Genomic DNA, 15,288 nt, shown 5'->3' on the forward strand with positions numbered 1-15,288 from the left:
GCTCTGATCCCCCTCCTCTCCCCATGTGCCTCCAGCCCACCCTTGCACACACCACAGCAGGCCCAGGGATCCAGCCCCTGCAAGCTCCTCTTTGCTGCTTCCCCACTGACCAGACATTTTCTCCAGCTCTGAAAAGACCTGGCTGAGTTTCTAGTGTGCTAGGAAAGATTAAATAATCACCCTTGTAGATATAAAATAGCACAGTATGAGTCATTAAAAAGTCCACAATTTTTGCAGAGCTTGTGAAAACCTGGGGGATGTTTGTAGGTGTCCAGTGGATGAATTGTCCTGTTGTGAAGGTTTTGGCCCCCAAATTGAAGGATTCATGAGCATCACTTGGCAGGGTAGCACCAGCTGGGAGGGCCCAGAGCAGGGACTGCCCTATACCCCCAGCAGAATTCAGGTATCTTTAAGGGAGAAAATACCTCTTTGTTGTACTCTTTGGACGGTAAGTATCATCAGATGTGGCTTTTCTTTGAATAATTTCACTCCTCCTTCATATTCTTCCCATCTCTTTTCCTCTGAGGTTTAACCTCTGAGATTTATTTAATCCTACTTGAGAAAGAAAACTGATCAAGATGGGAGTTATTTCAGCATCTGTTGATGCTGAATCATGACCACATTTCTCCCATCCTTTTTACTCTCGAGCATTTAGCAATTCCCTCCAAGACTCTTAACTTCTCTTGTCTTTTGTTAATTAAAACCCAGCTAGGATTGCCTGCTAATTGCACTCTGGTTTAACAAAGCCTGGCCCGTTGCTGTGTTTATTTTAAGTGTCATATGAATAGGCAACAGCAGATTTTACTGGCACTTCTCTTCAAGTGTGTGGTTTTTTGCATGTACTGTGCCGAGTTGGGAAAGAGGCCTCACAAGAAATATTTTTCTTGAGAAATATTTAAAAGAACATTCTTATGTTTCAAAGCTTGCATAAAATTGACAGCACTGATAGATTTTAAATACCAACAATAGGGGAAACAAGAAAGAACACAAAGGAAAACCAGCATAAGCCCTGTGACCATGCCACAACCTTGTTCCAGTACGTCCTGGCAAGGGATGGTGAGTCCCCACGGCTGGGGGCATCCAGCTGCCTGGGCAGCTCAGGCAAGCTGCACCTTCAAAAACCGTCTGAAGATGTCACTGTCTGTTTTTTAGCATCTTAGAACAGCTGTAGGAGTCATATGGCTTATTCCTGTTCATTGCACAACATACCCATCACCTAGTGTGCATTAGAAAAACCAAACCAAAACAACAACTTTCCGTAAACAGTGTTATTTTTCCTGCAGCCTCCTTAGCACCTCTCCATGGAAAGTTAGTGTCTGCCTCGGTGACCGCATTACTGAGGTGTCACAGCTACAGAGGGACAACCTGAGCAGCAGCAGCCACAGGACATCCAAAAGTGCTCTGCTGTCCTTTGGGAAGGATGAGTCCATCTGGCACGTTTGGTTTCAGTCATATAAAGAATTCCTCCTCGTCGTCCTCTGCTGGGTGTGCGGGGCTGGCCCGCGGTGTCTGCGAGTGGCAGCCCGGAGCTCCGTGCGCCGCTGCTTTGCTCCTTCGCAGCAGCCGGGTCCCGTCCTGGGCGGGCAGGGCAGCGCTGGCCCCCGCCCCGGCCCCGGGGGCGTGCGGCTCCGCTCTCCGGGAGAGGAGCCTGCAGCCTCCCGCCCGCCTGCCTGCGCAGCGATGGCGCTTCCCACCACGGCCGGGCTGCTGCGACACCAGGAGGAGAGCAGGAGTGCCTCTGGAGGTCACTGCTGGCTTGCTCAGAGGCAAGGGCTCCACCTGGGTCAGATTTTGTTTTACTCTTCAGAGCTCTGACCTCCCGGCTCCTCCGCCCAGCATTATCCTGCTTTACATGGAGAGGGGCTGGGATACAGTCCTGCGGGATTTTTCCACTGCCTGTACTATTACACTGCTGGGAAAGCCCGATGCTTGTTTCAAGGGTCTTGGAGCTGTTTGGAACCTGTTGAAAATTAGAGAGAACCCAGTTAACACACAGTTTTAGCTTGACCAGTGATGATGCTCTTGCCCAGCTTCACTGTGCTGAGGTCACCTGCAGCCTGAGTCAGTACACCTGGGGAAGGCCTTGCCGAAGTAGGTTGTGAATACAAAAGATCCACATGGATTCCAGGGAAACCTGGATAAACACCTGGAAAGGAGAGCCACTGCCAGTTACCACAATGAGCTTCAGGGGGGAATGTCAACTCCATGTGGAGTCTACAAGCAGAGCCTTGGATTCAGTTTGCAACGTGGCAGAAAGTCGGGGCAGGGGGGTAAATTGCAGGTACTTAGAATAAAGATTTACAGATGAAGAGCTGCAAAATAAAGCACTAGGCTGTCAGCCTGCTGAGTGGAGCTTGGACACAAGATGTATCCTCAAGTTCAAGTGGATTACGCCTTCCTTTGCGAGAAGCACAGTGCAGCATGGTCACATCCCCAAAAAAGCTTCCAAATTTCCTACCAGTGAATTAATGTACATCTGACAGCTCAAAGACCTTGTATCTACAGCAGGAAGAACCACACAGTAATTTAGGAAGGGACTTTTGGAGGTCACCTGGGCCAGTCCCCTGCTCCAAGTAGGACCAACTTCAAAGCTATGTGAAGATACCCAGGGCCTTGACCAGTCCGAGAGGGTGCAAACCCGTTTATAAAATTGATACTGAGTGAGGCAGCAAGGGCTGCTCTGAGATTAGTGTTCAGAGCAGCATAAAAATAGGCTGAACCGAGTAATTAACTTTATCTGTAACGATTTCTGTAAGGAAAAAGAACAGGATGGGCAAATAATCTAAAATCCAAATTACAAGAAAAAAAAAAAACCAGAGGTGGGAGGGGTTGTTACAATGGAAAGAAAGCACACTGAACTAAACTGCCATTCTGCTCACGTGTATACTTCTCACTACATGTCATCTCAGCACTGACTTTTTCTTTTTTAAAATTTGTATTCATATAACCGCTGAACTGCACACTTGAACAGAAAAGGCCGAGATTTCCTAGGACACATCTCTTTGTCACTCTTGCCCAACTGCAACTCACTTGTGAGCTCACAGCCTCTATTGCAGGCGGTGCTGTATCAACATTACACTTACAAAACTTCTGGTTTTGGATGCCAAAAAGCAGCTTTGAAAAACATTTAAACAGCAATGACTTATCAGAAAAAGATTAGGCTGCTACAATCATTTGTTTGAGGCAGAGCAGGGAAGATGTTAAGCTAGTGTACCCTAGAAAGCATTAATAATCTCCATTTCAGGCAAGCAGTAATGATGTTAATTTAACAGTACAAAAACACTCCAAGGATCAGTGCTTATATTTATCAACAGCATCACAGCACTGGCAGACTCCGATTACTGCATTCACAAATTCAAAAGAAAACATGAACAAACAAAATCGTAATTTCCATTTTGAACCAGTCCTGCTTTCCTTGGAAAAACGTAGGTAAATCCCCTCCTCTGAGAGCACCACAGACACATACCTTGAGCAGAATTGTATTTCCTTCATAGTCCTGTGTTTGCCACCTGGTGCTGCTGATGGGAACACACGGGTTGGGCAGGAGGGGCACCAGCTGCCCGATTTCTTGTACCTTGAACTGCAAGGCTGACGAGTCCCTGGGCTCGGCAGCCACCCCGATGGGCAGCTGTTTCAGGCACAGCTGCACGGCCACGTGTGGGGTGGCGTGCAGCACGAAGACACAGAAAGTGGTTTTCTGCAGAGTGGCTTCTTTCTGGAGGATCATCTCGTAGAGCCTCACTGCATCCTCATAGTTATCAAAGCTGCAGTAGAGGGTGATGCGCAGGATTTCGGGGCTGCAGTGCACCCGCCTGATGCCCCACACGGGCAGCTGCTCATCCAGGCCATAGAAGTCCTGGTGGGCTGGGGCATAGCGAGGGCTTTGCCCGTTAGCAAACTGGGCACGCTGGTACCGCCAGGGTGGGCGCTGGAATTGCTCATGGACCTGGACAATCCGTTCTTCTCCCAAGTCCTCGTGCAGAAAAAGGAGGACAGATATTCCAGGAAAGCTGCAGCTCCTCTTGCAGTATCTCTCATAGTATTTCAGTGGAGGAATCCGCTCAGACACCAGGAAAAGGCGAATGTCCAGGCAGAGCCACTCCAAAAGCCGATCCAGAGTTTGCTGCAGAAGAAATGTGTGTCCCAAATGGGTGAGGAGATGCACAGTCATCAGAGACTCTGCTCCATCATCCATTGCAAAGATGGATGGCAAAAAATTAAAACAGACAAATTGGTGCCTTCCTTCTACTCTTGTGGCCTCAGGAACACAAGGTGTACTCTGAGACTTGAACAGAATGAGTTCAGACTCCTGCAGGCTGTGCAGTAGCCTGATGAAACACGTGGGTAAGCACAGTGAACGTGCAGAGCTGGCAGGTGGAGAATGACAAGGCTTTAAGCAAGCAGTCCCAGGTCACATCCCAGCAGAGCTCGGCTCAGGGCTCATTCCCAGCTCTGGAGCTCTGGTCACTGAGTACGTGCAATCCAAGTGTCCAGACTCAGCTCTGTGTCCTCCTGCTCCTGTCGTTCATGACACAGGACAGCAGAGATGCACAGCATTGGAACACAAGCAGCGATCTTCCAGGATGAGGTGATGCTCACTTGTCTCTCGGCAGTGGAAGCCGTGGCCGCTTTGGACCCAGCCGAGTCCCACCAGTGCAATCACTGCCTTTTGCAAAGCCCATGTAGCACTCATGGCTGAAACCCTCAGCAAGTTTTCTTCTAGTCAGCAGGCTGGCTTTGGCTCATTGTAAAAAGCCTGTGATCTCTGGGAGTCCCACCCTTCTGGGGCACACAGATAAGCTATTCTGTGAAAACAAGGAAGGAAAACAGAATAACAAAAGAAAAACTCCAGCCATGTGAACACAACAGATAACAATAAGGGCAGATATAAATCAGGAAAGAGGAGCTTTGGGAAAAAACCTCGACTCCTAGTTACACCCTTCACAACACAGGTACCTTGCTGCCTAATTGGAAACCAGGTCCTGGGTACTGTAGCCCATAAAAGCTGGCTTTCCATTTTCAGTGCCCTCTTTTCTTCTTTTTCCTCCTTTATTTTTTTTTTTTTTCCTGAGATACCCATGTCATCAGCAGCCTTAAGCAAAGTCCAAGGGTTTTTTTTCCTTGCTCCTTGGCTTTACATATTAGTACTTAGCTTAGCTTACTTCATAAGCTACAATAGGAGTGCTGAAAATACACCTCTTTCCAGGTCTCTTCTAGTGTCTGGACAATAAATCACACTGACCCTTCATCTCCCTATTTGCAGCCCAGGAGCAACACAATACAGGTCAAGCCAAACCCACTTCCTATACAGAACTGCCCCCACTGCAGCCAGTATGTAAATCAAAACTGGGGCCTCTGGTGGTCTGTCCAGCTCCATCTAATTGAGAGCAGCACACCTCTCTCTGCTGACATACCAACTTCCCTCTCAAACAGCCAAGCACACAAACCAGTGGTTTACTGTGCAGAAATCCCAGCATTAGTAAGTGTGTTATTCATAACTCTGAACTATTTTTTTAATATGACCCAAACTTCGTAAGTAAAATCTCCAAGGTCTAAAAGTACAAGCAGCAGTGCCTTGGTTTCGTTTAGGGAGATCCCTCTCACTGGTAGAAACTCACATTCATTCTTTAAAAGCTATGCTGGCACCTATGTACAATAAAAATTTAAAAGACTGTCTAGAAAATGAGGAAAAAATTATTTTGCACCCACCTGCAACACTTTGAGCAAGTAACAACTGCTGTTGGGAGGGAGACAAAAACAAAATCCAGCCTTCAGACAATTGCAGGAAGAAAGTGAAGAGTGCAAGTGCTTAAAACATTAAAATGCTCTAGATGAGCTCTGAACAACACAATTTCACTAAAATATGGAAAAGGAAATGATTCATCAACTCCTTGCTACAGGGCAGGGGCAGACAGTCATCTGCCTTCCTGCTTGTGAAGAACAGGGGGATTTTGTCTGTACAGGAAAACCCTGAAACTGAGCAAGTTCATCAGGGCTCAGTTTGTAGCTGGAAGCAGCTCCCATGACAGGTTCCCCTATTCCCACCCCAGGTGAGCACCCCTCGGGCTGCTACTGCACCACAGCCCCAGTGCCTGCTCCCACTCCCCCTTCTCCCTAGGAGCAGGACCCCCACTCCTGCACCTGCAAACTGCTCCCTCTCAGGGCAGTGAAGAGGGAGTGGGGGGACAAGCACTGCTTTCCTTGTGCAGTGCCATCACTGCTGGCTTGGGCAGCTCTCGGCCCCACTCCTGCTCCAATCTGCTGGGTAAAATCCCATGGGCAGCTGCAGCAGTGTGGTGAAGGTGACAGAGGACTGGGTATGCAAATTCCTGCAGAGCAGCCATAGAGAGTAAGGGCTGGTTAGGGAATGATGCAGAAACCTTGGCCCTCTCCAGTTCCTGCTGTGGCCAGTGGGAGCCAAATTGTTTCCCAGATGGGCAGGTGCTTGCTCCAGAGACTGCTGAAGGTGACCAGCATCTATCCTGGTTTTATAACAGCCAAAAACCTGAGCCTTACTCACAAAAAGGGTTAAATCCTTAACCCTCCGCCATGTATTTCTTCTGTGCTTGCTGGGGTGGGACAGGGAAACAATCTCAGCTCTGAAACTCTACCTAATGAAACTGCCTGGAGAACAATTTTAGGCCTGGTTCTCAGCTCTCCAGCAGCTCCAGGTCAGGAGCATGAGATGAGCTGAAGCTCAGCCTTTGCCTGACGCTCTCCCTCAGAGGAGGGGAGCCCCACCACCCAGCCTGAGCACCTCTGCTCCTCTTCCACTTGCTTTGACAACTAAATATCCTTGGGGAAGGGCTCAAACCAGGCTCCTCAGCCTCAGACAAGGGTATCCTCATGCCCTCACTTGGTCCCCAGTTTATTGCCCCCCCCCTAGCCTTGGAATAAAGCCTGGGTGCCATGGACCTCACTGCTGCAGCCTGGTGAGTTCAGACCCTTCATCCACAGCTCATCTCAGGTGGAAAAGGGATGGCTGCCACGAGAACAAAGTGCTGGCTTTTGCTGGATCTCCTAAGAAAAGCAAAGCGCTCATTTCATTCCGATCCCTGAATGGAATGAGTCCTTGCCCTCCTCTCTGCTTCCCCTTCCCCCAGCTTTCCAGTCTGGCTGCCAAACGGAAAAGCACATTTTTCATAGTGACCTAATGAACACAACAAGAAAGATTTCTTCAGGAGATTAGAAAAATAGCAGTTCAATCTTATGTGAAAAGTCACTTTGCTGAGGGGAGGAGGGGCAGGTAATTCTGATATGGCACTCAAAAAAATTGGGGCCCCATTCCCACATGGCAGTGACTGGTAACACAGCAGAACTTACAGGAAGCTGCTGGGGCACTCCAGCTGTGTGTAAGAGCAAGTCAAAGATGAATATTTGTATCTGGCACTAATACATACACTGGTAAGCCCTGCACAAATTAAAGTCCAAATGTGAACAACTAATAAACACTTTATGATGTGAAGCCTCAGAGAATACTGTCTGCTGTATGTCTAAAATCCTACAGTGGAAAGGTACAGCAAAATAATTAAAAATTCCTTTTCATAATGAATTCCTGAGTTGTGCCTAGTCCTCTCCACTGCTCAGAGCCCTTTGCTTCAGCTGACACCACCAAAACTGATGATGCATCACAGGATTTAAAAGTTCATAGAAACATCTGTAAGGAAGGTCCTTTACAAGGATTATTAGAACATAATTAACTTGAGAGAGGCTGAGTATGTATTACCTAAGCACCTTGGGAGAAGGCCTCATTAAATACATGACTCAGGCTTCCTAATTTCTTTTAAAAACTTTTTTATTTTTTTTTTTTTTTGTTTTACACCAATCTGAAGCTCTGCCTATAACAAGGACAAAACTACTAAATTAACCTGCTAGGTGACAGTTATATATAGCATATACAGTACTGAGATAAAAATCAAGATTAAGGCCTTACTTGAATACAAAAGTCTTTTCGGAGTTTGGCTTCAAAACCCATGACTCCAATTCATCACTGCTTTTGAAGAAGCCAAAGACCCAATGACCAAAAGAGCAAAAACCCATCTAACCTACTGCATTTATTTAAGTGGACTTCTCTCCCAAACGATTCTTCTTTCTTCTTTTTAGCCAGCTATCAAAAAGTAAGCATCCAGCAAGGGTCTGTCAGCAGGCAGAAAATACAGAGAGCTCCACCATACACTGTGAGTCAGGATCCGAGCACATACACACACAAGGAGAAGGAAACAAGAACACAGCCGTAAAGACCAGAGGGAGCTGTCTCAGGCTGCAGCCTGTCCTACCTGGCAGAGCTTCTGTAGCGCTGCCCTGGGCTCTGCTGGAGCCGCAGCTCAGCCTGGCAGCACCGCGGCTTCAGGTCCTCCCAGAGACTCCAGCTCCTGCCGGGAGGAACACCTCGCCTGGAGGCGCACGGACAAGGGAGAGCTTAAAGGCTCACAGGAGATAAAATGTAAAGTGAGAGGGGTTCCTCCTGACACTGAGCCACGACTCCCGGGGGAATAGGGATCCTCGTGGCACTACGGCACACGCTGCAGAGGGACACCCAGGATTAAACCACATCTTCCCTGTGCACCTGGTGATTACAGTAACGAGAGTACAGCAAAGTTATCCTCAGGTGACACAGGCTTTGGGGCAAGGGCAAGGCTGAGAGAGGAGCAATGAGACACAGAGATTAGTGTCCTAGTAGTAACAAATATGTTGTAAAAAGGCAATGTGTGTCCTTGGCTGGTTTTTATATTCGTCTCCCACCAAACATGGGCTATGTGTCCTCAGCCAGTTATGGGACACTTGCAGATAGTTCCATTCTTCCTCATTTTTCAGTTTGTCTAAAATATTTAAAAAAAAAAAACCAACCAAAACACTCTATGCACCCAAACCAAGATCCACTAAAAATAATGAGCCAATCGCAGGTCATAGCAGAAACAAGTATTCAATAAAAAAAGTGAGATCACAGAATCATAGAATGGGTCAGATTGGAAGGGACCACTGTGGGGAATCTGCTCCAATCTCCCTGCTCAGGCAGCATCATCCCAGAGCATACATGGCACAGGATTGTGTCCAGACGATTGTTCTGGAATATCTCCAGTGAGGGAGACTCCACACCCTGTCAGGACAACCTGATCCAGTGCTCAGAGGAAATTCTTCCTCACATTCAGGTGGAACTTCCTGGGCATCAGTTTCTGCCATTGTCTCTTGTCCTATTGCTTCACACCACAGAGCAGAGCCCAGTCCATTCCCTTGACACCCTTCCTTCAGTCTTTTATAGATACTGATTAGATCCCCTCTCAGTCTTCTGGAGACTGAACAAGCCCAACCTTCTCAGCCTTTCCTGTGGTGACTTGACTTCAAAGAGCCAACATTCAGCACTGACCCAAGATGGCATCTTTGGGATCCCTCTGCCCACATCCCCAGTGTCAGTCCACTTCCACAGAGGTCAGAGTGGGACAAGGGGGAAGTCAGCCTGCCTATGTGTGAATTTAAGTGCCCAGCTTAAGGGACTCATTTCTGAAAGATTCAACCCAGCAATTTTTATATAAATTACACCTCAATTAAAAACCTTCCAGAAAAAGAAAACAGGCAGATCCAAACAAACCCAAGACTTGCAGGAGCCAGCAAAGTGTTTGTTTAATCAGCTTACATTTGGCATTGTTGAAGGCAATTCAAAGCAGACTTCTTGGAAGGCCAGCAGCAGAGCCGGCCGTGACTGCACCCTGCCGGGCGCTAATAAGAGCGAGTCCCCAGGAGATGGTGACCTTGCCAGCGAGGCCAAGCTCCAGCTTAAGGAACAAGTCAGACCCACGCAGTGTGAAGGCTTCTAATTACTCCCTTTCCTGAAGACAACCTTCCTGAGATACAGAATAATACACCCCAACTTCTAATTAAAAAAAAGTGTTGATCCCACATTATGCTGGAATTGAAGATTTGCATAATTAAGTTGATACCAAATGCTGTGACAGACAAGCTGCAGGAGATTATTAGTCTCTTCTTTAACAGAATTTCAAAAGAAGCAAGATCCAAACAGCCAACAAATATTAGCAGAAGTGGTTCTCAAGGTCTAGGAAACTCAGGCATTATTTGGATTTGGGGCGTATGCTGGTAACTTTGCAAAGGAAAATCTGCACATGAACTCAAAAGCCATAGTAAGGCACCACCAGGCTCTGATGTGGCATCACTTTGAGGACTTCAGGAGCTCTTATTGTGAATTTTTCCTCCCAAGAACAGGATTGCTAAAGTTATGAATGCTATTCATAAACAGGGGCTGGAAGCACTTTATCCAACTTCTATACAACTGAAAAATCAGAGTTCATTATCAAATTTCATCACTCAAAGAACATGAAACATGCACAGGAAATACCCTGTTTCCAAGATTTCCAGTAATACTCATTTTGGGAGGGCAAAATCCCTCCCTGATTTCCACAATACCTGTTTCCTTATACAAGTAACAACCAGTGAGCCCAGGTCCTGTCATATCACATAACTGCACATCAGCTTCTGGAACAACAGAGCTCAAGGCACCAGGATTTTAGCCTAGACAGTTGTTAGTATTTTTCTGTTCACTTCTTGAAACCCACTCCAAGTTCAGGATGTGCAAGACTCTCAGTACATGCTAAATCTCATAAGTCACTCCAATGGTGCCACACTTATCTAAAGAAGTGGTTACAGTAAGGGAGAAATAAATAATAAATAATAAACATAACAAATATATGTGTCACTGCAAACTAATCCACATCCTTCTGTGGCCTGTGGAAATCTCAAAGTTTTTTCAGCTTCTAAGAAACATATTCAAGAAATAAAATCTGGCATTATAACTTAAAAAGATGACGTCCCATGACTACATTAAAAAGTCGTGATTTTCAGATTCAATTTGCAGATCTAACAGTGTTTTGTTTCATCATCTGGTGCTGTGTATGTAACTCTCAGTCCTCATTCACCTCAAACATTTTATGCTACATGGGAAGTTGCTTTTCCTGTCACTCCATGCTATTCCAAAACACAATCTCAAAAGTTTTGAGACACAACCTGCAGGAACACCTTGTTAAAGACGCTACTGGGTGCTTAACATAGCTTCAGTCAAGGAAAGGAGAAGAAAGGAAAGGGGGAGAAAGAAAAGGGAAAGGGAAAAAGAAAGACTGGGAAGCCCTGTGAGACCAGAAGGCAGGTGAGGTCACTGCCCGGGACACGCCCGGCTCGGCTGCCCCGGCTCCCGCCTTCGGATGTTCAGAGCAGGTCTGTACTGCACTCTCCGCATCCCCAGTAGTACACGTTTCTTGCTGGCAGTCCCCCAGGATGCCCCGAAGCTACCAGCACAGGTTAACGTCTATACGTAGTGAATACAAGTTACTAATCCCGCATTTTGCACCCTCTGCCCCATAAAGCTCAGCACAATCTCAGAACAAGTTTTGCTCCAGCCCTCCGTTGCTCTCCCGAGATGCAGCTGCCTCCCCGCAAGGCAGCCGGCATGATGACAGCCAACAGCCCTGTGGAGCAAACACACCTCACTCGGCTACGTAGACATTTCTCCCCTGAGCATGCACCACATCCTGCACCACCTTTGCTTCAGCTTCAGCTTCTGACAGACCAAACATCACTGCTCTGACAGGATTTGAAGAATACAGCACACAAATGAAGTGAACCGCAGCAGCACGATGTTCACACAGGAGGAAGAGAGTAGCTCTAAGATCGGAGGGTTCCGCTGCATCTGTTGTATCTGGGATAAAAGTTAAGTTTTGAACCGCAGGAGAAAGAATAATTAACAAAACATCACTGATGTATGTTCAAATGTTATTTCTTTTCCTACCCATAAACTCTGTGTTCATCTCAGTGCTACTGAATGCATTAGCTCCCATGGACTTACTCCCCAGGAAAGCTCCAGTTTTGAAGAAAGGAAGAGCAGAAAGGAGGTTGTTTATACAGTTGACACACACTAATGCCAGCACAAAAAGCACTGTCCTGGGGCAAGAGGTCCAGCCATGTCCATACTGTTACACCAAACATGAACCACAGCTGAAAGATTCAGAATATTAAATGCAGTTTGTGGGCACAATATATGAACACTTCCTTGCACAGTGAAGGACAGAAAAGTAGGTCAACTATTGTCCTGTACTTTTATCCAGCTTTCAGTTGGATGGATATATAAGTTCTGCATCTTACAATCTTTTCATATGACACATTCCAGAGGACAGAGGAGCCATTAAAACTCACACTTCAGACTGAGCACAATGGTTATTACATTTACTGTCCAATGTATCAAAATGAGTATCAACAGAAACTCAACTTTGGCCCAGACACACACAAGATGATGCCTGTTACCAGCTGTGCACACTACTGAGTCCAGTTCTAGGCTGCCAAACCCTTGCCCTAAAGCACAGGGCTCTATGGAAGGGGGAGCTCAGGATCAGAGCCCAGCTCACCGCTAAGCATCATGAGGAACAAAGCAGAGCCAAAGGGTTTGATTGAGCTGTGGAGGTTCTGGCCAGTTTTGGACATGCAGAGGCCATAAGCAGTTCCAGTTTTTGCTACTTTTGAAAAGATGGGAACTCCATCTCTGTGCAAGCTTATCCCCAAAATTATCCATTATGACAGGCTCTATTACTGTATATATATATATATACATATATATATATATATATATATATGAAAGTGCCACCCATCAGGTACTATACAATTTGATTGCAATACATGTAAATAAAAATACTTCAGTCATCCAGCACATTTAGTGCAAGGCTTCTGTTTCCACAGGCAAAGTAAATCTGACACCAGTGGCTCATTCTCAATGAGCAGTGGCAAGGACAACAAATAGTGTTGCCTTGGAAGCTTTAGGGTTGACAGAGCAGTTTGTCCTTGGAAAAAGGGGTGAGGAAAGACATTGCATTCAGGAGTAGCTTAGCATCACAGACTTGGTCTGCTTGGCATTCATTTATTCTGTAGCCAGTGGGAAAATTGTATGGACTAATTCTAGGAGACACAAAGAGTAAATCAAAGCTGTAAAGGTAGCTAACATGGAAAAGAGCAAGAACTGCACCAGGGATCCATAGGATTATATTTGTTATGATGGTAAATGAGGCATACTCTCAATCCTTTTAAATAAACTTGTGTACAAGGAAAGTACATGCCTACACATCTTCAAACAGCTATAAAACTCAAACCCTACTTTTAATTTAAAAAATTCCAAAGTATTAAACTCCATGTTTACTAAGTCCTGTTACTGCATTTAGCTGCACATTAATGCAAACAAACCAAACTTATTAATTGCACTCACACATTTAACTACAATCCTACAAATGAAATTTTAACAAAATTACAAAGAAGCTTTAAGTAGAAATTGAGAAAGAGAAATGAAATTAGATAAGGCACAGCAGAATTCTACTATAGATCGCAAATGGAATCCCATTAACGTACAAATGTGTAAACATCAAACTCACCTTACGCAATGTTCTAGTGATGTCTTGTTCTCTCTGACAAAATTTTTCATAGTCTCCATTTTTCAATCCTCTACCTCACTGTTCAATGGTAAAGGGCATATTTTAAAAATCTGACTTCAGCAGAAATCCCTTCCTGAATAGTGTCTTCAAAATTCTAGTAAAATGGAAAATATGCTCTTAATATTTGCTACTGAAGATAGCCATCACCGCCTGCTGTTCTTCTGGCAAAAACTCTTGCCCACATAGCTTTTAAAAACACACTTTTCAACACCTAACTATACAGTCAGTCATGTAACACTCAGCCTCAGAGCTTCCAAAAGCCACCAGAAGAAAGAAACTTCAGATGATGCACAACAGAAGTACAGAGGCAAAGCAAAGGACAAAGACCTCCTGTCCCAAATCACAACACTCATGGCTCTGTAGACTTCACAGGTAAAAGGACTTGAACCCATTTCTCCCAGCAAAGCACATGGGAAAGCATTAACATGCAGTATCACAACATTCATGCTAATAAAGAGTAAGTTATGCATAAAAGAAAACCTTCATACTGGTACATGGAAGAGCGATTTATATTTTGAGAAAGATGTTTCTGATGACTTTGAACAAAATCAAACCTCCAAATCAGCTCCAGCCTGTATTTAGTACTGTTGTATGGCTAAACAATAACCACATTTCTACTGAAGATTTGCATACACTGTGCAGAGACAGAGGTGCTTTAGTAACAGCCAGCAAACACCTTTTCAGAAGGACCAGTGGCCCAGCTCATTTCTCTTGGGGCTGAATTCTTGATGGACAAGGGCAAGAAAGTTCTTCAGCCACCACCGCCTTCTGCTGATTCAAAAAACTACTGTGTGTGTGTAGGTGTGTTGGGGGTGTGCAGTAAATTTAAAGCTTCATTTAAAAAAGCTTCCAAATAGTCAAGCTAAAATCTCATCCTAATTCCAGTCCCTCTCTTTAGAAGATAGATCCTACGCTCTTGAACAATAGCCAGGATTTGTAGCCTAACAGGCTGGAGAGAGATGAAAGTGTGGACATGTTATGAGAAATACTCTCCAGTCACAGTGGACCATTGCACCAGTACCATGCACTTGTTCAGTACAGCCCATCGAGAACTGCTATGGCAGAACTGAAATGCTCTACAACCGAGCTTTTTTTTTTTGCTTCAGTTCCAGCTCTACATATTGGAAAGCCCATCCCAACTATATTTTTCAAGATCTATGGGTGACAGTAATGTGAACCAAGACAAAAATACTGTCTTGAATTAAAGCAGAAAGATAGTTATGGCCAGGAAACCAGGGAATATATGCACTGGAATGCCAGAAATATGGTTTAATAAAAACTGCAGTACAATGCACACTCAAAAATTTCTAACTGTGAGAAGAATGATGCCACCAAAGTGCTATTTTTAATCTATTTTTGCAGCATACTGTCAAGAAGAAAAAAGTTCCAGGGTAAGAACTAAAAATTTCATTACAGTAACAATTTTTTATTGCATGTTTAAAATGCATTTTTAAAAACAAATAGTGCATGCTGACTTCACTTTAATCTCCTGAAATATGCACTTATGATGGGGAGCCCTGGGGCTACAGATCCATCTATGATGTTTATTAACAAAATATAATCCCAGTACATTTCCCCAGGGGACAGTATTTAGTTCCAAAAGATTGTCAACCCTGTACTCTAACACACTTGAGTTAGTTGTTTGTGTACACTAAGTCCATTTATTTTAAATTTATTTTGTCTACATTTAGTGAAATAAAAACATCGCCCTGTACAATCCACCATCAGCAGTGAGTACAACAGCAAAAATTATTATACAGTTTATACACACTAAAATCTTGTCCTTTTTCCTATAAAGAAACCAGAACAAACC

General features: G+C 45.0%; 1 protein-coding gene across 1 annotated transcript; it reads right to left on the minus strand.

Annotated features, from left to right (window-relative positions):
* Positions 1–736: 736 nt before the first annotated feature.
* FAM124B (family with sequence similarity 124 member B) lies at positions 737–5,810 on the minus strand. Its single transcript, XM_008638193.2, has 3 exons — positions 5,710–5,810; positions 3,467–4,805; positions 737–1,960 (listed from the first exon to the last, which is right to left on the minus strand). Exons 2-3 carry the CDS (start codon positions 4,193–4,195, stop codon positions 1,334–1,336), a joined length of 1,356 nt encoding a protein of 451 aa, XP_008636415.1. The 5' UTR covers positions 4,196–4,805; positions 5,710–5,810; the 3' UTR covers positions 737–1,333.
* Positions 5,811–15,288: the final 9,478 nt, after the last annotated feature.

The sequence above is a fragment of the Corvus brachyrhynchos genome, unplaced genomic scaffold (assembly GCF_000691975.1).
Source record: "Corvus brachyrhynchos isolate BGI_N302 unplaced genomic scaffold, ASM69197v1 scaffold1337, whole genome shotgun sequence".
In the NCBI taxonomy this organism is placed as follows: domain Eukaryota; kingdom Metazoa; phylum Chordata; class Aves; order Passeriformes; family Corvidae; genus Corvus; species Corvus brachyrhynchos.